Genomic DNA, 24,283 nt, shown 5'->3' with positions numbered 1-24,283 from the left:
TGTTAAGACACTGATATTCACATTCATTAAATGCGATTTCAATTCGCAAATCTCATTGGTATGACTGGGCACTAAGGAAGGTCATAACCGCTGTCAGATTTTCCTTTTTCGCCATCTCTGTCCCATTGTGGAGATTTCCGTTCACTTCTTGTCCCATAGCCAAACAGGATGTGAGAGGAAATCTCTACTAATTAAGGGAATTCTTTGAGGACCCCCAGATCACCAGAACTAGTGTCCCTATTGGAAGATTTCCCCTCTATTAGTGTTCCAGGGACTCCCAGCTGTCACCAGAACTAGTGTCCCCATTGGAAGATTTCCCCTTTATTTGTGTTCCAGGGACCCCCAGCTGTCACCAGAACTAGTGACCCCATTGGAAGATTTCCCCTCTATTAGTGTTCCAGGGACCCCTAGTTGTCACCAGAACTAGTGTCCCCATGGGATGATTTCCCCTCTATTTGTGTTCCAGGGACCCCTAGTTGTCACCAAAACTAGTGTCCCCATTGGAAGATTTCCCCTCTATTTGTGTTCTGGGGACCCCTAGTTCTCACCAGAACTAATGTCCCCACTGGAAGATTTCCCCTCTATTAGTGTTCCGTAGATCCCTAGTTGTCACCAGAATTAGTGTCCCCATTGGAAGATTTCCCCTCTATTAGTGTTCCGGGGACCCCTAGTTGTCACCAGGACTAGTGTCCCCACTGGAAGATTCCCCTCTATTAGTGTACTGGGGACCCCTTGTTGTCACCAGAACTAGTGTCCCCATTGGAAGATTTCCCCTCTATTTGTGTTCCGGGCACCCCTAGTTCTCACCAGGACTAATGTTCCCATTGGAAGATTTCCCCTCTATTAGTGTTCCGGGGACCCCTAGTTGTCACCAGAACTAGTTTCCTCACTGGAAGATTTCCCCTCTATTAGTGTTCCAGGGACCCCTTGTTGTCACCAGAACGAGTGCTCCCATTGGAAGATTTTCCCTCTATTAGTGTTCTGGGGACCCCCAGCTGTCACCAGAACTAGTGTCCCCATTGGAAGATTTCCCCTCTATTAGTGTTCCGGGGACCCCTAGTTGTCACCAGAACTAGTGTCCCCATGGGATGATTTCCCCTCTATTTGTGTTCCAGGGACCCCTAGTTGTCACCAGAACTAGTTTCCCCATTGGAAGATTTCCCCTCCATTTGTGTTCTGGGGACCCCTAGTTCTCACCAGGACTAATGTCCCCACTGGAAGATTTCCCCTCTATTTGTGTTTCGGGGACCCCTAGTTGTCACCAGGACTAGTGTCCCTATTGGAAGATTCCCCTCTATTAGTGTTCCGTAGATCCCTAGTTGTCACCAGAACTAGTGTCCCCATTGGAAGATTTCCCCTCTATTAGTGTTCCGGGGACCCCTAGTTGTCACCAGAACTAGTGTCCCCATGAGATGATTTCCCCTCTATTTGTGTTCTGGGGACCCCTAGTTTTCACCAGGACTAATGTCCCCACTGGAAGATTTCCCCTCTATTAGTGTTCTGGGGACCCCTAGCTGTCACCAGAACTAGTGTTCCCATTGCAAGATTTCCCCTCTATTAGTGTTCCGGGGACCCCCAGCTGTCACCAGAACTAGTGTCCCCATTGAAAGATTTCCCCTCTATTAGTGTTCCAGGGACCCCCAGCTGTCCCCAGAACTAGTGTCCCCATTGGAAGATTTCCCCTCTATTAGTGTTGTGGGGACCTCCAGCTGTGACCAGAACTAGCGTCCCCATTGGAAGATTTCCCCTCTATTAGTGTTGTGCGGACCCCCAGCTGTCACCAGAACTAGCGTCCCCATTGGAAGATTTCCCCTCTATTAGTGTTGTGGGGACCCCCAGCTGTCACCAGAACTAGCGTCCCCATTGGAAGATTTCCCCTCTATTAGTGTTGTGGGGACCCCCAGCTGTCACCAGAACTAGTGTCCCCATTGGAAGATTTCCCCTCTATTAGTGTTGTGGGGACCCCCAGCTGTCACCAGAACTAGTGTCCCCACTGTTGTGGGTTTAGTAACACTTTAAAGTCGCAGCAACTTTTAAAAGGTTCCTGCATCTACTTTGATACGACTTTTGATGTGACTTTGATCCAGAGAGTGTAAAGTTCGGGGGGGGGGGGGGGGTTGTTCCCTTGAATGTATATGTCTTGAATCTGTGTTGAAATAAAGTAGTCTATTTCCTGGTTTTACTTCAATAGTGGTGTCTGTGGTTGGACGGGGAATATATATATATATATATATATATATATATATATATATGTTTATAAGATTTTGCAGTTCCAGGTAGGGGGCCCTACTCTTGCCTCTATTCGCGGCCTCGGCTGTCAATCACCGAGTCTCGGCACACAGTTAACCCTTTGATCGCCCCTTATATTAACCCCTTCCTGCCCAGTGTCACTGCTTTTTATGAGCACTGATCACTGTATTGGTGTCACTGGGAATGTCAGTGACACCAAGTCTGCCCCCGCCCCCCCAGTGTCAGAATGCCCGCCACACTCCCACTATAAGTCGCTGATTGTCGCCATTACTAGTAGAAAGGAAAAGAGAAAATCCCATTATCTATACAGCCATTTGTAGACGCTATAACTTTCACGTAAACCAATTCATTTACACATATTGGGAGGGGTTTTTTTTTTTTTTTTTTTAGCAAAGACACGGAGCAGAATACATTTTGGCCTAAATTTATGACATTTTATTTTTAAAAATTTTTTACTAGACATGTTTAATAGCCAAAAATAGTGTTTTATCTTGTTTTGTTTATAGCGCAAAAAATAAAAAAAAAATGCACAGGTGATCAAATTCCACCATTTGTGGGGAAAAAAAAAAAAAAGGATGTAAATCTCATTATGGCCCAGCGTTGCATGACCGAGTAATGGTCAGGTAAAATAACAGCGCCATATTGCAAAAAATTGCCTGGTCAGGAAGGGGGGGGGGGGGGGGACAGCAATGTGGCCGCTTCTTGAACAGGTGCAAATATCTAAAAATTACGTCCTAAATGTTTTTCGACTGTCTTAATTTTTTTTTTTTAGGCAAATAGTGAACAAGTTCGTATTCATCTAACAAATCCGCCACTTTCTCAGTGTGACAAAGCAAGTGCAAAGCTATTTTTTGGGGAAAAAGAGTAAAAACAGGAAAAGAAGGGTTTTATTTGTTATCTAACCTTAAATCTAAAGCAGGTGTCTCCAAACTTTCTAAGCAATGGGCCAGTTTACGGTCCTTTAGGCCTCACCCTCAGTTCACACTATGCGGGTTGGTTGCAGGTACGGGAATCACATTTGTTCCAGGGCCGGCGCTTCCACTAGGGAAACTAGGCAGCCGCCTAGGCGCACTGCCACCTAGGGGCGCTTGGGCGCAACACAGGCTGGAACTGTGTGGGATGCTGCCAGTGTAGCAGCTGCTGCTTCCAGTGTTCCTCTCAGATGCGGTCCCTTACTGAAAGCCAGCTGGTGTCTGCTGTTCACTGTGGAGTTCCAGCCCTTCTCTTTCCAGTTATTAGTGAAGGCGGAGCTGTGCCTGCAGAGGTAGGTAATGTCTGACTCTGATGTCTCGTGTCTGTGTGTGACCCAGCCAGCCATCCACATATGTAATGTGTCAGTGAGTGATGACATCACGATCCTACAGCCTGCTGGGCCTTCTGATCTGTGTCAGTGCTGGTGTGTTGTGTCAGATCTGCCACTGTGTGGGATCTCTCAGTTCAGCTGCCTGCTGTCACAGCCTTTTACCTCCCCCCATTGCCTGGGGAATTCCAGCCTGAGATCTGTCACAGTGTGGATCCATCATCCTCCACTCACTGCAACTGTCACCCCGCCACAGATACAGTTCATTCATGACACTGATCTTGTCTTTAATTGGTACTGGTGACATCTTATGGCACTTATTTTTGTAAATTAAAAGAAATGTTGTGAATAGCCCTGTACCATGTGACCTCTGTGATCATTCATGGATTTCACTAGTAGCAAGCAATGATGTCAGGAAGTGACATCTTGTTTACTACTGTTCATGTGATCACCGATTGGCCAATCACTGATCACATGAATCGGGACCTCACACAGAGGTCTCGTACAGAAATCGGTGTTCCGGACACAGCAGGCACTGATCACTTTTTTTGGTGTCACTGGGAGGTCAGTGTCCATTAGTTCCCTCCCAGTGTCAGAATGCCTGCCGCAGTCCCATTATAAGTTGCTGATCGCCACCATTACTAGTATTAAAATACTTTTTTTTTTTAGAAAATTCCAGTATATATACCACCATTTGTAGACGCTATAACTTTCATGTAAACCAATTCATTCACAGGTATTGGGATTTTTTTTTTAGCAAAGACACGAAGCAGATTACATTTTGGCCTAAATTCATGAAAATTTTGATTTTTTACCGCTTTATTGGATATGTTTTAAAGTCAAAAATATTGTTTTATTTTTCAAAATTGTCAGTCTTTTTGTTAATAGCGCAAAAAAAAAATTGCAGAGGTGATCACATACCACCGAAAGAAAGCTCTATTTGTGGTGGTGGGGGGGGGGACACAAATTTATTTAAGGTGCTTATATGGCGCCGTCAATTTACGCAGCGCTTTACATATATATTGTACATTCACATCAATCCCTAACCCTCAAGGGGAATACAATCTAAGGTCCCTAACTTACATTCATACGTACACATACTAGGGCCAAGTTAGACAAGATCCAATTAACCTACCAGCATGTCTTTGGAGTGTGGGAGGAAACCGGAGTACCCGGAGGAAACCTACGCAGGCACAGGCAGAACATGCAAATTCCAGGCAGGTGGTGCCGTGGGTGGGATTCAAACCAATGACCCGAGTACTGCCAGGTGGAAGTGATAACCATTTAGCCACTGTGCTGCCCCAAATTTCATTTGTGTACAGTGTTGCATGACCGAGCAATTGTCTGTTAAAGTAGCGCAGTGCCGTATTGCAAAGTGGCCTGGTCAGGTAGGGGGGAAAATCCTCTGCAGGACAAGTGGTTAACAGTAACATACCACCCCCCCCCCCCCCAAAAAAAAGAGTCGAAATACTTCCTGTAAAAAGACATTTTATTCAGTGATGTCACAAGCTGTTCACATCTCAAATACACAAATGGATGTTCCTGGCTGTATTTTACATCTGCTGAAAGGGGAGCCCCCAGACATTCAATGTTTTCTGAAAGTAAATCACCAGCATTTCTCTAGTTGATCCTCAAAGGCCAGATCTTGTTTATTCCAAAAAATGTGTCCGCTGAACTGGATGTAGATCAGAAACGGAGCCAGCACATAGCACTGCGGATAGTGTCGTAGTCAGGGAGCTGCTTGACGAGACCTAGATGGAGACAGAATTGGATCAAAATTAGAAGAAAGTTGCTGGAAATCGCCTGCGTTCATTAACAACATGTTAACAATTAACACGGTAATATTTTTTTCTGTGGGTGAAGTACTTTGATTGCTCGCCATGTCTCCATTAGGAGGGATGACCCTCTCTGTTGTGACCTTGCACTACACATGCTCAGTTGCTCGCTATTTTCAGGCACTGTGCTGAATATGTAAAGGCCGATGTGTGGACAGCCTAAAGATTTACTGCTGCTCATGGAGCTCTGGGCTTCAGCAAAATGGCCACCTCCAGCAAGGAGAAACAGGAGTGATGCTAAATGCAATTTACACTGCACACTTATTTTGGTAGCATGATTATTAATGTAATATCTGTGGGGGGTCCAAAAGCTGACCTGTGGGGGATCAGGGTCCAAAGGCTGCTCTATGGAGGATGGGTAGTGAAAGCTGCCCTATGGAAGTTTCACAATCCAGGAATCCGGGCAAACGCCCAGCGTAGGGGGTCGGACAAACATCCTGTAGGGGGGTGCCGGCCAAAACACCCTGTAGAGAAGTTTCTCAACCTTTTAACCATCAAGCCAATTTTTTTTCCCTAAAATTCAGGGAACCCCTTAAATAATTTTCAGTCTGCAGCTCCCAGTAGATTAGCACAAATCAGTGAGTGTTCGGTATTATAATAAACAAATTCAAATTTTTAACTAGAAGCTTTGTTCTGTAGAACAAACATTTCATTTAGTGGCAAAACACATCTGCATTGGGGTTTAGTAGAAAAAATGACAAATTAGATTTCAGTAGCTAAGAATACTTTTATGTACCCTGTACTTCTCTGCGTCTTGTCGGCACTATCAGTGAATGAAGGTGAATGTCCTCTCTGGCCCCATAGAGAAATCCTATTCCCATTATTATGGACGATTCAGAGTGTGAATCATTAACCAATACTCTCTGAATTTGGGCTTTTAGCCAGTTTTCTAGCCATTTACAAAGCCTGTAGACTTCACCTCACACAGTACAAACACCCTGGAGAGGGTCGGATAAACACCCTGTAAAAGGGGAGCGATCAGACAAACTGTCCTGCATGGGGCCAGAAAAAACCGTAGGGCAGCTTTTCTCAACCATTTAACCAACAAGAAATTTTAAAATTTCAGGGAACCCCTAAAATACATTTCAGTCTACAGCTCCCAGTACATTAGCACAATCAGCGAGTGTTCGGTATTAGAATAAATAAAATTAATCTTTTTAATGGGAAGCTTTGTTTTGCTGCACAAAAACATTTCATGGCAAAAGCATCTGCATTGGGGTTTGGTGACAAAAATGACATTAGATTGCAGAAGATAAAAATACTTCTATGTATCATGTACTTTCCTGCCTGGTGGAGGGGGTCCCATAAGCTGCCCTAGAGGGGCAAATTCACTGATTTAAACTAAAAGCTTTGAAAATGAGAATTTCAAGCTGACTTGTTTGCCAAGCACAGCTGCTCCAGATTCTGTCTGGTTCACTTCTGATGAACTCCTGCCTGTAGTTCAGGGGTAAGGAGTGAGCAACACACAGACCACCTTACAGAGTATGACCATAATCACCCCTCGTCACAGCACAAGTCAATCGCCCCCCCAAAGTTTGATCCCCCAAATTACAGATAACGCTAACATACATAAGCACAAAGTCCAGCCAAAGGACAGCCGCACCCCCCCACCACCACCATATACCCCTTGGTAAAGACAGACATTGCCCTCGGCAAAGAGCCCTCAGTATAGACGGACGGCGCCCTCGGCACAGAGCCCTCAGTGTAGACGAACGGCGCCCTCAGTATAGACGGACGGCGCCCTCGGCACAGAGCCCTCAGTATAGACGGACAGAGCCCTCAGTATAGACGGACAGAGCCCTCAGTATAGACGGACAGAGCCCTCAGTATAGACGGACGGCGCCCTCGGCACAGAGCCCTCAGTATAGACGGACGGCGCCCTCGGCACAGAGCCCTCAGTATAGACGGACGGCGCCCTCGGCACAGAGCCCTCAGTATAGACGGACGGCGCCCTCAGTATAGACGGACGGTGTCCCCAGCACAGAGCCCTCAGTACAGACGGCCGGCGCCTTCAGCACAGACGGACGACGCCCTCAACACAGAGCCCTCAGTATAGACGGACGGCGCCCTCAGTATAGACGGACGGCGCCCTCTGCACAGAGCCCTCAGTATAGACGGACGGCGCCCTCAGCATAGACGGACGGCGCCCTCAGCATAGACGGACGGCGCCCTCAGCATAGACGGACGGCGCCCTCAGCACAGAGCCCTCAGTATAGACGGACGGCGCCCTCAGTATAGACGGACGGCTCCCTCAGTATAGACGGACGGCGCCCTCAGTATAGACGGACCGCGCCCTCAGTATAGACGGACGGCGCCCTCAGTATAGACGGACGGCGCCCTCAGCACAGAGCCCTCAGCATAGACGGACGGCGCCCTCAGCATAGACGGACGGCGCCCTCAGCACAGAGCCCTCAGTATAGACTGATGGTCCCCGCTCAGCACAAACCCCCACTCAGTATAGATGTACAGTCTGCGGTACCACTTGAAACTGCCGAAGTAGATGTATGTAAGGCAGTCTTCAAGTGGTCAGTAACACTTTAACCACCCAAAACTATAACAACGTTTGCATGGAATAACCTTTGGGATGAAAATCACAACTACAGGAAATGCTTTAAAATTGAAAACGACCTACCATCTGCAGCTACAGCAGGACACTTGTCATAGATGTACTTTGAGCAGACGATCCTCAATGTTTTAGCACCGATGGCCTGCCAAGAGAAAAAAAAAAAAAAAAAAAAACACAAAACTTCAGCATTTCACACATTTGTCATCATACATTCACATTACAAAACACAGCTATTTTTTTCTTATCAGTACACAGGGGTAGTAGCAGACACATGAGTAACACTTTTTTCATGCCTTTACTTAAGATGCTCAACCCAAGCAGGAAGCCTTGCGATTTTCTAGAAAGTTTAACCCTTTCACTGCCAAAGCCATTTGTGTTGCCTGCACAAATGCTTAAAATAAATAAATATTTTAGGCTTGAAGATTACATAAAATCCCCAAACATTAGAAATATTTTCTGAAAGCAGACATCCTAGAGAATAAACTAGTGGTAGTTCCAATTTTTTTGTCACAACAAAGGTCTAGGAAACGCAAAACTTCAGTAAAAAATACAATAAAGTTAATTTTGGGGATCGCAAACGTAATCAATTACCTAATTTTTTGGTAGAATCTATAAGGCGAGGTTGCCCCGAGAAAATAGATACCCACCATTTCAAACCTTAAATTTGCATGCGGCTGTGAAATGGCGACAACTGTCAGTACTCTATAGTTTCCGCAGGTGACACTGTAAAAGCCCCTACAGGTCATCAGTGTAGTGTCACGTAGGAGGTCTGGTGCTACAAATCTTACTCTGTGCGACGTGCATGGCGATATGTAATGTGTGTATTGCAAATGCCGTTTTCATGCGTACGCGCCCGAATGTGTGTGCTCATGTTCATTTGAACGGGGGGGCTGAAAAAACTTTTTTTTTTTTTTTTTTTTTTTTTTTTAAAAGGGTGGGGGTGGGATATTATGTGTTTGGGTGCAACTAATTTTTTACTATTAAAACCTTTTTCGTTCTTACATCACATAGGGCACATAAAGTCCCCATGTAATGTTTTTTTGGGAAACAGATCATCGTTAATGAGACACTCAGGGTCTAATAGACCCTGCATGAATCCCCTGAATGTAGGGCAATGCAGATCACATTGCATTACATTATTTCCTGGTCATGCTGGTTGGGGACACAGAGGCTGACCGGAAAGTGACATCATATACATCGCTTTCTGGGTGTGTCTGGTCTTGCTCTGTACTCCTGAAATTCCTCCTCACATTGACTGTTTCTACCATCCCAGCTACCACCTTCCTACCCAGACAGATCCTCTCCTCACCCTGCATCGCCACCTGCAGTGACCAAACAGCAGACTTCTGTGGAATTCTAATTAAGAAGCCCCGGGAAGGAGGTCCGACAAACTTCCCTATAGGGGTTGCCGGACAAACGCCCTGTAGGTGGTGCCAGACAAACGCCTCGTAGGGGTTGCCAGACGAACACCCTGTAGGGGGTACCGGACAAACGCGCTGTAGCGGGTACCAGACAAACGCCCTTTAGGGGGTGCCAGACAAACGCCTTGAAGCAGGTGCCGCACAAACGCCCTGTAGCGGGTGCCGGACAAACGCAATGTAGGGGGTGCCGGACAAACGCAATGTAGGGGGTACCAAACAAATGCCTTGTGCTGGACAAACGCCCTGTAGCGGGTGCCGGACACACACCCTGTAGCGGGTGCCGGACAAACGCAATGTAGGGGGTGCCCAACAAAGGCATTGAAAGGAGTGCCGCAAAAACACCCTGTAGGGGGTACTGAACAAACACCTTCTCTGTGGTGCTGGACAAAGCCCTGTAGGGGGTGCCGGAACACGTCCTTTAGGCGGGTGCTGGACAAACATCCTGTAGGGGGGTGCCGCACAAAACGCCCTGTAGGGAAGTTTGTCAACCTTTTAACCATCAAGCCAATTTTGTTCTTCTAAATTTCAGGGAACCCCTTAAATAATTTTCAGTCTGCAGCTCCCAGTAGATTAGCACAAATCAGTGAGTGTTCGGTATTATAATAAACAAATTCACATTTTTAACTAGAAGCTTTGTTCTGTAGAACAAACATTTCATTTAGTGGCAAAACACATCTGCATTGGGGTTTAGTAGAAAAAATGACAGATTAGATTTCAGTAGGTAAGAATACTTTTATGTACCCTGTACTTCTCTGCGTCTTGTTGGCACTATCAGTGAATGAAGATGAATGTCCTCTCTGGCACCAGAGATTTTACTTGTGATAAATAACAATATTTAAAGTTGTAACAAATAATAAATGGATTTATTTTCACTTGCTGTCCTGCAAACCCTCCCATAGAGAAATCCTATTCCCATTATTATGGACGATTCAGAGTGTGAATCATTAACCAATACTCTCTGAATTTGGGCTTTTAGCCAGTTTTCTATCCATTTACAAACTAATTTTTCCAAGCCTGTAGACCTTATCTTACAGCTGTGTGTGGGGCACTGTGTCAAACACTTTTACAAAATCCAAGTATACCACGTCTACTGCCGCCCCTCCGGCCAAGTACACCACCGCCGCCCCTCCGGCCAAGTACACCACCGCCGCCCCTCCGGCCAAGTACACCACCGCCGCCCCTCCGGCCAAATACACCCCAGCCGCCCAAGTACACCCCAGCCGCCCCTCCGTCCAAGTACACCCCAGCCGTCCCTCCATCCAAGTACACCCCAGCCGCCCCTCCGTCCAAGTACACCCCCGCCGCCCCTCCGTCCAAGTACACCCCCGCCGCCCCTCCGTCCAAGTACACCACCGCCACCCCTCCGTCCAAGTACACCACCGCCACCCCTCTGACTTAGGACTTCAAAGTTTGACCTTTTTGCTGCCAAAGCCGTTTTTGTGTTTTCTTGCACACATGCTTGACCTGGAAGTATTGTCACACATTTCCGGGTCAGAAACAAGGAAGGGAGAAGAGCGGACATGTGTCTGCTCTCCTCTCTCCCCTTTCTTCAGCGGCACCTGCCATGTTGTGTGGAAGCAATTGAGCGCAGCCTCCTGAATGCTCCATCTGACAGAAAGGAGTCCACCTGTCAGATTTACACACGATCCCGGTGCGGAAGTCACCGGGAATGTATGCAACAGGTTGTTTCATTAACAACTGCAGGAAAACAGAACTGCCAATTAGCATGGCGACTTACATTTATCTTGGCGGTCCATTCCTCTGGAGAAACACGCTGGCCACAAGCCAAGACTTGGTCCCCGATGTCCTCACACACACGGGTTGTGCCTAAGATAGAAAATCGGAACACTTAGAATTGGTTCTTTTGATGCACATATTTCTCTCTAACCAATCACATCTAGTTGAGCCACTACAGCATGTTTCACTGCCTTCTGTGCCTGGACCAGTTTGCTGTCTTACAGAAGACTCATCCTGCAAATTTAACCACTTGTGGACCGCCAGCCATGTACTGCAGACGGGCGGCCCGCTCAAGCAAAGTGACGTACTGTACACCGCTGCCTCCTTCTAGGCTTAGAGGAGCGCATGCATGCCCCCCCGTGCTGACACTTGCTGTGATTGTACACAGCAGGAGTCTGTCAGCAAGTCCCAGCCAATGAATCAAGCCCGGGACCTGCTTATCAGCTGTGTCCAATCACAGCCCAGAGCCCTGTGTTGACAATCAACACAGAGCTATGTACAGAGGGAACCGTGTTTCTGTTTCTTATCCTAGCAAAGCAGGAATAGGCGACAAAGACCGGTAGTAAAAAGGAGCACACATTAATCATTGTTAGGCACACATTTAACCCCTTGAATACCCAAGATGTTAACCCCTTCCCAGCTAGTGTCATTAGTACAGTAATTGTGTATAGTATTACTGATCACTGTTAGTGTCACTGATGTCAGTGGCAGTTAGTGTCAGATTGCCCACCGCACTATTGCAGTCCCACCATAAATTAGCAATCACCATTAGTTTAAAAAAATAAATCAATAAAAATTAAATAAATATACACACACACACACACAGTGGGGATCGGAAGTTTGGGCACCCCAGCTAAAAATTTGTATTAATGTGCATAAAGAAGCCAAGGAAAGATGGAAAAATCTCCAAAAGGCATCAAATTACAGATTAGACATTCTTATAATATGTCAACAAAAGTTAGATTTTATTTCCATCATTTACACTTTCAAAATAACAGAAAACAAAAAAATTGCATCTGCAAAAGTTTGGGCACCCTGCAGAGTTAATATCTTGTACTGCCCCCTTTGGCAAGTATCACAGCTTGTAAACGCTTTTTGTAGCCAGCCAAGAGTCTTTCAATTCTTATTTGAGGTATCTTTGCCCATTCTTCCTTACAAAAGTCTTCCAGTTCTTTGAGATTTCTGGGCTGTCTGTCACGCACTGCTCTTTTAAGGTCTATCCATAGATTTTCAATTATGTTGAGGTCAGGAGATTGTGAAGGCCATGGCAAAACCTTCAGTTTACGCCTCTTGATGTAATCCCCCGTGGATTTTGAGGTGTGTTTAGGATCATTATCCATTTGTAGAAGCCATCCTGTCTTTAACTTCAGCTTTTTCACAGATGGCATCAAGTTACCATCCAAAATGTACTGAAATTTTATTGAATCCATTTTTCCTTCTACTCGTGAGATGTTGCCTGTGCCACTGGCTGCAACACAACCCCAAAGCATGATTGATCCAACCCCATGCTTAACAGTTGGACAGAGGTTCTTTTCATTAAATTCTGTGCCCCTTCTTCTCCAAACGTACCTTTGCTCATTCCGGCCAAAAAGTTCAATTTTAACCTCATCGGTCCACAGAACTTGTTTCCAAAATGCATCAGGCTTGTCTATATGTTCATTTGCAAAGTTCAAACGATGATTTTTGTGGTGAGGACGTAGAAGAGGTTTTCTTCTGATGACTCTTCCATGAAGACCATATTTGTACAAGTATCTCTTTATAGTGGAATAGTGTACCACAACTCCAGTGTCTGCCAGATCTTTCTGGAGGGATCGTGCAGTCAAACGTGGGTTTTGAATTGTTTTTCTCACAATCCTGCGAGCTGTTCTGTCTGATATTTTTCTTGGTCTTCCAGATCTTGCTTTAACTTCCACTGTTCCTGATGACTGCCATTTCTTAATTACATTCCGAACAGAGGATATTGACATCTGAAAACGCTTTGCTATCTTCTTATAGCCTTTTCCAGCTTTGTGAGCGTCAACTAGTTTCAGTTTCAGTTTTCTAGACAACTGCTTAGAAGAACCCATGGTGCTGATTGTTGGGGCAAGGTCAGATGAGTCTGGGCATTTAAAACCTTTGAGATTGACATCACCTGGTCTTCCCAGACGATGATTGAGAACAATCCATGACACTGGCAGGTCTCAGCTTTGCAAAGGGGGCAGTGCATGCTATAAATTCTGCAGGGTGCCCAAGCTTTTGCAGACGCCATTTTTTTGTTTTCTGTTATTTTGAAAGTGTAAATAATGGAAATGAAATCTAACTTTTGTTGACATATTATAAGAATGTCTAATCTGTAATTTGATGCCTTTTGGAGATTTTTTCCATCTTTTTTTGGCTTCTTTATGCACATCAATACAAATTTTTAGCTGGGGTGCCCAAACTTTCGATCCCCACTGTATATATATATATATATATATATATATATATATATATATAAAAAAAACACACACGTACAAACACACACCATAGTTTGGTTTGCATGAAAGGTATAGCATCTACAATCAATGCACACTGATTGGGATTTTTTTTTTTTTACCAAAGACAAGTAGCAGAATACATTTTACCCTAAATTTATGAAGAACATGTTTTTATTGGATATGTTTTGTAGCAGAAGATAAAGTTTTTTTTCCCCCAAAAAAGGTTCATATTTTTACAGTTTATATCACAGAATAAAAATCCCAGTGGCGATCAAATACCACCAAAAGAGAGCTCTATTTGTGTGAAAAAATGCTATAAATTTCATTTTGGTAAAGTTGCATGACCGTACAATTTTCAGTTAAAGTAGCGCAGTGCTGAAAAACAAACAAACAAACAAAAAAAAAGCCCTGGTCATGAAAGGGGCAAGGGCTAGTTCACACTAGATGCAATCCAGTGGGCTTTTTTTCTGCATCAAAAATGCATGCACGTCGTTTTCCATGTATTCCAATGTCCCTGGTTCACACTAGTGCAGTCAGTTCCAGTTTCCGATGCAGAAAAAAATAAGTGGAACAGGCTGCAATTTTTTTCTGGAACATAGTAAAGTGCATCAAAACTGCACCGGAACTGCTTGGGGTGTGAACTGTAAGGAAAAACCTATCCGGAGTGTGTTTTTTTTTAGTGTGAACCGGCCGTAAAACCTTCTGGAGCTCAAGTGGTTAAAGACTGAATAATCTTTAGTAGGACAGAGGACACAGATCTTGTTGGTGCTCTCCGATATTCAGGACATCACAGGATCAATGGGGATGTATTTAGAAAAGTTTACAGAAGGAATTATTGAAGAAAAAAAAAAAAAAGGAAAAATTAGTATGGTCTTTTAACCCCTTGCCTATTGGCATTTATACCCCCTTCCTTACCAGGCCAATTTTCAGCTTTCAGTGCTGTCGCACTTTGATTGACAACTGCGCGGTCATGCAAGATTGTACCCATATGAAATTTGTATAATTTTTTCCTCACAAATAGAGCTTTCTTTTGGTGGTATTTAATCGTCACTGGGAGCTTTACTTTTTGCGCTATAAACAAAAAAATTGCAAACAATTTGGAAAAAAAAAAAAGTTTCTTTGTTTCTATTATAAAATTATTCAAACAGGTAATTTTTCTCTTTCACTCATGTGCGTTGATGAGGCAGCACTGATGGGCACTGATAGGCTGCACTACTGAGGCGGCACTGATAGGCAGCACTGAAGGGAACTGATAGGCGGCACTAATGAGGTGTCACCGATAGGCGGCACTAATGAGGTGTCACCGATAGGCGGCACTAATAGGTGGCACCGATAGGCGGCACTAATAGGTGGCACTGACTGGCATCACTGCTGGGAATTGACTGGCGGCACTGCTAGGCATTGACTGGCAGCACTGCATTGACAGGCACTGGTGGGTGGCACTGCTGGGCACCGATCATCAGTGCCCTGATGATCGGTGCCGATCCCTGCTCTGACATTGTGAGGAAAGTGCAGCCGAGAACCAGCAATTGCATTTCACGGTGATCAGCGTGTCATTGGACACGGCTGACCACGTGGTAAAAGGCCTTTGTGATTGGCCTTTTACAACATCACGTGATCAGCTATGTCCGTAGGACACAGCGATCTTGGAGATCGCCGGGGGCACGCAGGAGAGCACGTTCTGGGAGGACGTCATATGACGCTCTCCCAGAACTGGCCAGCCGCAGCGTAGCCGTCATTCGGCTATCTGCGGTTGGCAAGTAGTTAAATCTGGAGGTGCTTTTAGGAACGTCCGGGGCTTTTAAAATCAAAAGGGGCTTTATGGTGACTTATGCCGGCCATACATGGATCAAAATTTGACAGCTTTTTCATCTGAAAATTGGACCTAAGAATAATCGGCCGATTTTCGCTCTGTTAGTTGGGTCAATGGCACCGGCTGATTTTCGTGGCTCCTCCCCTTTTCGGTGATCGGACATGTTGGAAAATTCGTGAAAAACAACCGATTTTCGACTCAATGATGGTCAAATCGTACGAGCGTTTTTCCGAAAAGAACATATTCATGAACCTTGACCTGGAAAGAACAGAAGTTTCGCCTGTTATATAGGGTGAACTTTATGACTCGGTCGGACAATTTTCAAAATCATTGATGGCACCATCTGATTACCGAGCGAAAGATGTATTCGATATTCGGACGAAAAATTGTTCGGAATTCGACCCATGTATAGCCTGCATTAAATATTTTATATTTTTAACATTGCGCTGTTTATCTCCTCCTCCCCACCCTGCCTGTCTCCAGCCCCGCCCCTGGGATTAGCCGGGAGGGGAGAGACCTTGCAGTGCAATGAGCCCCGACTGGCTGCTCCTCAGGAAAGGGGCGTGTCCAGCTGATCCTTTATCTCTTTTGCTGTCAGAGCCATTTTTGCGTTTAAAAGTTTAAAAAAAGCATTTTAAGCTTAAAAATGACACAAAACCCCCAAACATGAGATTTTCTGAAAGCCGAGACCCCAGAGAATACAATAGTGGTAGTTCCAATTTTTTATGTCACATGATATTACCACAAAAATTTCAGTAAAAAATACTGAAGTTATTTTAGGGCACAAACAAAAAAAGCAAAAAATGACCTGATTTTTTGGTAAAATATAAAAGACGAGGTTGCACCGATGGCACAGATCACCGGGAAATACAGCTGCTGGTTATCGGCTGCACTTTCCTCGCACTGTCCCAGCACGAGGAGAGTACTGCTGATATCCGGCAATTGTCAGAGGAGGGATCAGCACCGATCACCTGTGCACATCAGTGCTGCCTACCATCACTGCCCAACATCTGTGCCGCCCATCAGTGCCGCCCATCAGTGCCCAACATCAGCGCCCAACATCCGTGCCGCCTACCATCAGCGCCCAACATCAGCGCCCAAAATCCATGCCGCCTACCATCAGCGCCCAACATCCGTGCCGCCTACCATCAGCGCCCAACATCCGTGCCCAACATCAGCGCCCAAAATCCATGCCGCCTACCATCAGCGCCCAACATCCGTGCCACCTACCATCAGCGCCCAACATCCGTGCCGCCTACCATCAGCGCCCAACATCAGCGCCCAAAATCCATGCCGCCTACCATCAGCGCCCAACATCCGTGCCACCTACCATCAGTGCCCAACATCAGCGCCCAACATCCGTGCCGCCTACCATCAGCGCCCAACATCCGTGCCGCCCATCAGTGCCCAACATCAGCGCCCAACATCCGTGCCGCCTACCATCAGCGCCCAACATCCGTGCCGCCTACCATCAGCGCCCAACATCCATGCCGCCCAACATCCGTGCCGCCGCCCATCAGCGCCCAACATCCGTGCCGCCGCCCATCAGCGCCCAACATCCATGCCGCCTACCATCCGTGCCACCCACCATCGGTGCCCATCATCAGTGCCCATCATCAGTGCAGCCTCATTAATACACACCAGTGAAGGAGAACAATGACCTGCTTGGAAAATTTTATAATAGAAACAAAAGAAATTTTTCACATTTTTTGCTTTTTTGTTTATAGCACAAAAATAACCCCCTACCCCCCCCATCCCCAGCGGGGAGTACAGACCACCGAACAAAGCTGTGTGTGAGGAATGATACACAGGTCACGTGTGTGCGGTGTCACATGACCGCGATTGTCCTCCGAAGTGTGACACCGCTGACAGCTGAACATTGGCCGGGCAGGGAGGGGGAGGCAGTGACATGGGGGGGGGGGGGGTGCGCCGCACGGGGTGACACTGGATTCGCTCCATGAAAAGGTAAGTTGTAAAGCAAGCCGACGATCCCCGCAGAATGGTTCGGACCTGCGGATTGGGGAGCATAATGGGTCGGAGTCCGATCCATCCTGCAGGGATCGTCGGAGGGGGTGTCACCACGTGTTACCGCACCGGGTGACACCAACCCTAGGGACGCCCCTGCCGGTGTAGCGGCAAGATGAGTGACAAGCAGCACTAACGTCCAGCAGAGCACCTTCATACCGTTCCCAGTACAGCACTTCCGCCCACACTTCTCCCCTCCCAGGATGCAGCACGGCTCTCAGTCAGCTGATCGATCAGATACAGATGAGTGTGGCTAGTTGCTGGTTATAGGTGTCGGTCAGGCTGGTTGCCATGCAGGTAAGTGGTCTTTCTGTCGGTGTATTAACCCTTGCCCTGCCAGCACTGCATTGTCCATGTATGAGAGGTGCAGCACGTTCCTGTAAACCTTGAGGGAGACTCTTCCTGTGTTTACATCCGGGATTCTCTGCCTTGTTGGCTGGGAAATGCTGCTCCTCCAGAGGGGACTGTGGCCGTATTGATTTGTTTAGGCTGCGTTTGCAAGAGAACGCGTTTACAAAATGTCCCCCCCGCCAAAAAAAAAACACCTGTTGTGTGGCCAGCAGAAGAGCGGAAATGCACGCAAGTGTTGCACAAAACGCACCTAGCTCAAAGGCCCCATTTACACCTGTGCATTGTGGGAATGCACATTCACACCCAAACATATGGAAATGTGGGCAGTAATGCACGTTTCTTCCTGCGTTTTCGGGAAACGTGGTAAAACATGCAACATGTTTGCAGTTTAATGGCACCCCCAACACGGGTAGCAGTCCTGTGACAAAACGCGCTTAGCGCAGTGCCAAAAAAAAAAGCTGGTGGAGCCACTTTGGCGATTCATCTCTCATGGGTGTGATAGAGTCTTAGGTTCCGTTCACAGCTAAGCGTTTTGTATTGTGGGCAGAAAGCCCACGATCCCAAAACGCTCTGCAAAACTGACAAATCGCACTCCGCTTGTTCAGGTGCATTCTTCTTTAATAGCACCTTAACACGGGTGTGAGTCTGCCATGATTGTTGCGCTGCAATTGTGCCAACGCTTGTTGCTCAGGAGCAGACGCTTCTTTTGAACAGCAAGCTTCGCATGATGCAGTTTGCTGCGATTGTGGGGCAGATTATCACAGCAGAATCACACCTGCGTTAAGGTGCCATTGAAAAGGAAGGGCAGCTGAACAAGCGTGGTGCGATTTGTCAGTTTTGCAGAGCGTTTTGGGATCGCAAGCAGAGTCGCTGTGATTTTGCCCGCGACTCAAAAGGCCTAGATGTGAGCGGAGCCTTAGGCCCCATTCAAACGCGTAGCAGGAATGTGCATTTCCACTCGTATTCCTTCCCATTTTTTTTTTCTTTCGCGTTACTTGCACAGTTCTGTGTGTCGCACATAGGGCAACCCATATACTTGAAAGACATCAAAGAAGTTCACATGCCAATTTTGGCTCTGAGCCAAATGCGTTTGGCGACACGTTTTGCCCCGATTTTCAGATACGGAGAAATTGCACTGCGTTTGAGGTGCCATTAAGAAATAATGGCACTGCAAGAGTGCCACACATTTTGACATATTTTGGAGAACGCGGGTAGTACCATGAAATTCTGCCTGCGTTTTAATAGCGGTAAAGTGTGAATGCAGCTTTATGTGTGCTTTTGTTTTGCGCAAAAGCATAGGGCAGCCCATTTATGTCATCCCAAACATTCCAAAGTAGCACCTTTTTTTTTTTTTTTTTTTTTATTTATTTTTTTTTTTTGGGGCACCGAGCCTTGAATATTTTTGTAAACTCACATATTCTAGCTGCAATTGGGATGTCATTAGGAAATAACTTTGCTACAATCGCAATGCACATTTTGGCATGCAGATGTGAATGGGGCCTAATTGTTAATGGCACTTCAAATGCGGCCAGGAAACATGTAAAATGCACAAAGCATTAAAAACGCAATGCATTAAAAAGTGTAGGAGTTTCTTTTGGTGCGCGTAGGGCAGCCCTTTCAAGTGAATGGGCTGCCCTACGCATGTTACTTAGAAATGCGCTTTCCTACAACATGCAGATGTGAATAAGGCCACAACAGTACATGAGCTACTTTTCCAAACGTAGGGCAGCTTTTTGAAATGAGTGGGCTGCCGTTTGCGTGTAAAAAAAAAAAAAAAAACAAAAAAAAATACATATGCATGACGCCTGGCACTGCACATCACTGCGAATGGAGCCTTACAGTGTTGTCAGGATCCGTGCACCAGACAATGCCTAGTCTATCATTAATCAACTTTTTTTACCCCAGAGGATCTCTTGGTTTTCCGGTATAAGGGATCACCTGCTAAAAACGATTATGCCTACAGCAGACTGGTCAGGGTGTCCGTGCTGACACATGTCCACAGCTAAAAGCACCTACAATGGTGACAAGAGCATCAGAACTGGTCAAAGAGCAATGAAAGAAGGTGGCCTGGTCTGATGAATTTACAATTTCTTTTACATCACATGGATGGCCAGGTGTGTGTACACCGCTTATCTGGGGAAGAGATGGCACCAGGATACAGTATGGGAAGAAGGCAAGCTGATAGAGGTAGTGTGATGCTTTTGGCAAGTTCTGCTGGGAAACCTTGGGTCCTGCCATTCATATGGATGTTATTTGACATGTACCACCTGCCTACACTTTGTTGCTGACCAAGTACACCCCTTCATGGAAACACTATTTCATGATGGCAGTGGCCTCTTTCAGCAGGTTAATGCACCCTGCCACACTGTAAAAGATAGTTCTAGAATGGTTTGAGGAACACAACAATGAGTTTGAGGTGTTGACTTGGCCTCCAATTTGTCCAGATCTCAATCCAATCAAGCATATGGGATGTGCTAGAAAAACAAATCCAATCCATGAAGGCCCCATCTTGCAACTTTACAGGACTTTAAAGGATCTTCTACTGACAGCTTGGTGCCAGATATCACAACATACCCTTTTAGAGGTCTAGTGGAGTCCATGCCTTGATGAATCAGGGCTGTTTTGACAGTAAAAGTGGGACCTACTCAAGATTAGGTGGGTGATCACAAAGTTATGGCTGATCAGTGTATGGTTTTTAAAGACAAGGCCTGAGGGGAAAAAAGCTAATCAGATTGTACAATCTCTTTTAGACCTACCATCAACTATGTATAATATAGGGACAGTTTTAAGTACAGTAATCCTTTCAATTTGTATCAAATCAGACAGACAATTAAACTACATAGAATGTAGATCTGCACCAACTATCTAGATTGTTCAAAATAAAAAGAAAAAAATCTATCCACGCTGTATCAAATATGTGGCAGCTCACACCAATAGGCAGTATACCAAACCTATACCAATGTGTAAGAAATCGAAAGGTGCAGATTAATTGTGCATATACAGGAATGTGATCCAAAAGAAAATAACCAAAAATACAAAAAACAAAAGGAAAAAACACAGTCCACATAAAGCCCAAGTGAAAATCTTGAGAAGATCAATCCACCACCATAGCTAATGTGATCTTTCTTCATATACTGTAAAGAATTCAGAGGTCCATCACCTCCTCCCTGTCAATTCAAAACTCTGGCTGGCTGCCATTACAACAGCAGAAACACCTATGTGTCATATCAAGAGCCCAGTGTATACACGTTGTTGCCCAGTAGCTGCATCCACAGGTAACTCACGGTAGGGACTGTGACAAAATAAGGCTCAGCAGGAGCCAATAAGTCTCCAATAGTGTAGTATTTATTAAAATATTTGGATAAAGCACTCCAAAGGAAACAGTGTGAACTTGCTTACATGCAAAGCCGCTGCCGATCTGGGATCGCACAGCGGCATGACGTCAGCACTGGAAACTCCTCCCCGAAACGTTTCATCCAATAGGACATTATCAAGGGGGCGTACTCATTTTGCATGTAAGCAGGTTTACACTGTTTCTTCTGGAGTGTTTTATCCAAATATTTTAATAAGTGCTACACTATTGGAGAGTTATTTGCTCCTGGTGAGTCTTACTTTGTCACAGCCCGTCCCTATTGAGAGGTACCTGTGGATGCAGCTACGAGGCAGCACCATGTATACACAGGGCTCTTGATATGACACATGGGCATTTTTGCTGTTGTAATGGCAGCCAGCGGTTCTGGTGAGTTTCTAATTCACAGGGAGGAGGTGGTGGAGCTCTGAATTCTTTACATGAAGAATGATCACATAAGTTATGGTGGTGAATTGATCTTCTCAATTTTCACTTGGACTTTATGTGGATTGTGGTGTTTGTTGGTTTTTGTTTTTTTCATTTTTTGTATTTTTGTTTTTTTTCTTTTGGATCACATTCCTGTGTATGCACAATTAATCTATTGACGCTGCACTTTTTGATTTCTTACACTATCTAGATTCTTGTAACCCCATACATTGGAGGTCAGTGTAGAAGTGACCCCATACATTGGAGGTAATTATTAACCACTTCAAGTCCAGACACGTTCACCCATCTTCCAGTCCAGGTCAATTTTCACCTTTCAGTACTCTCATACTTTGAGTGATAGTTACTCAGTCACTCAACACTGTAACCATATGAAAAAATTTTTTTTTTTGACAGATGGAGCTTTCTTTTGGTGGTATTTGATCACCACTGTGTTTTTTTTATATTTTGCTATACAAATTAAAAATATTAAAATGCAGGACGCTGGTATAACTTATGGCGGTGATAAGGACTCTGGTGTGGGATATGGCGGCGATCAGGACGCCGGCGTGGGGTATGGCGGCGATCAGGACGCCGGCGTGGGGTATGGCGGCGATCAGGACACCGGCGTGGGGTATGGCGGCGATCAGGACGCCGGCGTGGGGTATGGCGGCGATCAGGACGCCGGCGTGGGGTATGGCGGCGATCAGGACGCTAATGTGGTGGTGTTGTGAGCACTGGTGACACTGGGACATGACAGGTGTTGGCTGCATTGTGTATTGTTATAACACTTTGGGCAGTGATCAGGGACACTGTGGTGGCTGGCACTGCAGTCTGTGAGTGTACATGCACTGTAACCAGCTATTGTACACTCTCACAGGTTGCAGCAACAGTTCCCTCTGTTCTTACAGGGGATCTGTGTGAGAACTGAGAAGACCAATCTTTACTTTTGCTTTGGTATGTTTACAATGTTATTTCTGTAATTGAACACCATAATCACATGGTAAAACAGCATGTGATCACCTGGATACAAGCGGTAATGTGATCCCTGGTGTCCGGGTGACACACTCTGTGAGCCACCGATGCGGGCTGACATACAGGTATTTTAACCCACGTTGGTGCTGCTTCCCGTCCACTGTTTATAGGTTGTGGGTGGATGGGAAGCAGTTAATGTGACCCCCTTACATTGAAGGTCAGTGTAGAAGTGACCCCGTACGTTGAAGGTCAGTGTAGAAGTGACCCCGTACGTTGAAGGTCAGTGTAGAAGTGACCCCGTACGTTGAAGGTCAGTGTAGAAGTGACCCCGTACGTTGAAGGTCAGTGTAGAAGTGACCCCGTACGTTGAAGGTCAGTGTAGAAGTGACCCCGTACGTTGGTGGCCATTGGAACAATGTCCCCTTACATTGGTGGTCAATCCAAAATTGCTGTAAAGGGTTTGTTAGTGATAAAGATCACCAGTGCATAGAGAGAGAGAAGTATACAGACTGCTATTTCTTACTTCCTCATGAAAACACTTGTTTCCCAGCCTAGACAATATATAAAACACATTAATCCAGTATTCTGGGTTTCTTGGTAATGTATCACACTGCCCGTATCTTGTTTGTTACACAATGTTTCCATGTAACTTATATTTTGTGTGTGTCATGTGCTTTTTTTCTTTAAATGGGGGACACAGAAGGCCCGCACTTTATACCTTGTTGCTTCCTTATTTTTAACCTCTTCCCTAAATCTCATTTCCTATTTTTTGTATTTCTGCCGAATTAAAGCGATGCCTAACCCTCATTCTCTGGCACGGATGTGCAATTCCTATTGCTCAATGCCAGGGACATGTAGTTTTTTTCTACCTTCAGCCCTGCTGCGGGCAAGCGGCAGGGCTGCCACCTGAATGCTTCCACACTTTGCCAGCCTCTCCTCCCCCCCTCGTGTGAAGCTCCCCCCTGCCCACTTTCTCCCTGGCTTTGCTTGCCCGTCTGTGGGCCTGAGACCGGCTCACCGCCGGCGGCTAGAGGGGAGGGAGGAGAGCAGACATGTCCACTCCCCTTTTTGTCATGACCCGGAAGTGACATTTCACATCACTTCCAGGTTTCCATTCATGTATTCCCGGCAATTGAGACTGGGAAAGAATGTAATGCTGTGCGATGTGCACTGCATTGCATTCAGGGATGCCTCCTGCAGTGCTATTGTATTCAGCCAGCAGGAGGGTGGCCTTCCCAGCCAGAAGAACACAACGATTATTGCTAGTGGCTACAGTCTTGGGCAGTAATCGAATGCAAAAAATCCAACAGGCTGGTTGTAGCCAAGTCGATTGATGGATTGACTTGGGTACAATCAGCCTGCCCATAGATGGGTTGAATCTTGGCCTGTCCCTGCTGAACCATCCGAGATTCGATCCATCTGTGGCCGGCTTAACAAGGACAACAACTAAAACCTGACAGGAGTTTTAACTAAAACAAAACGTTTTGCCTTTAGTAATAGTTTAACAGAATAGTTTAATCTGTACAATAAAAACCTACTACTCTGCTCTCTGCTCTGCACTGATAATACAATGTTACCATCTAGTTTTTTAAAATAAATCTTCAAAGTAAATGTATAACAAGAATCTTTTTTGCTATTTTGTTTTTTAAGACACCTGTCAGTTTTTTCCTACGGTGTCCTCTTTTGGGGTCGATTTTTTTTTTCCTCTCTATTTGTCCTGGGGCCCATTGATACACAAACAGAAGGTTTTGGGAAACCCAAAGTTTACAGTTGTCACCAGAA

At 45.7% G+C, this 24,283-nt stretch overlaps 1 protein-coding gene and 1 long non-coding RNA gene across 2 annotated transcripts in view; one reads left to right on the top strand and one right to left on the bottom strand.

Moving 5' to 3' along the window:
• Positions 1–5,021: 5,021 nt before the first annotated feature.
• Positions 5,022–17,801, bottom strand: LOC149442214 (uncharacterized). Its single transcript, XR_016307210.1, has 4 exons — positions 17,563–17,801; positions 11,111–11,199; positions 8,018–8,093; positions 5,022–5,301 (listed from the first exon to the last, which is right to left on the bottom strand). It is a non-coding gene; the product is annotated as an uncharacterized LOC149442214 (long non-coding RNA).
• SLC31A2 (solute carrier family 31 member 2) overlaps positions 17,425–24,283 on the top strand; it is a 29,084-nt gene continuing 22,225 nt past the window's right edge. The window contains exon 1 of the mRNA XM_089656395.1: positions 17,425–17,700. Coding sequence (XP_089512521.1) covers positions 17,695–17,700 — 6 coding nt within the window. The 5' untranslated portion in view covers positions 17,425–17,694. The remainder of the gene's footprint in view (positions 17,701–24,283) is intronic.

The sequence above is a fragment of the Staurois parvus genome, unplaced genomic scaffold, assembly GCF_062004578.1.
Source record: "Staurois parvus isolate SC_StPar_1 unplaced genomic scaffold, SC_StPar_1.0 ptg000902l, whole genome shotgun sequence".
NCBI classification, from domain to species: Eukaryota; Metazoa; Chordata; class Amphibia; order Anura; family Ranidae; genus Staurois; species Staurois parvus.
The sequence above is the reverse complement of the archived record's forward strand: the minus strand, read 5'-3'. Positions and strand labels throughout refer to the sequence as shown.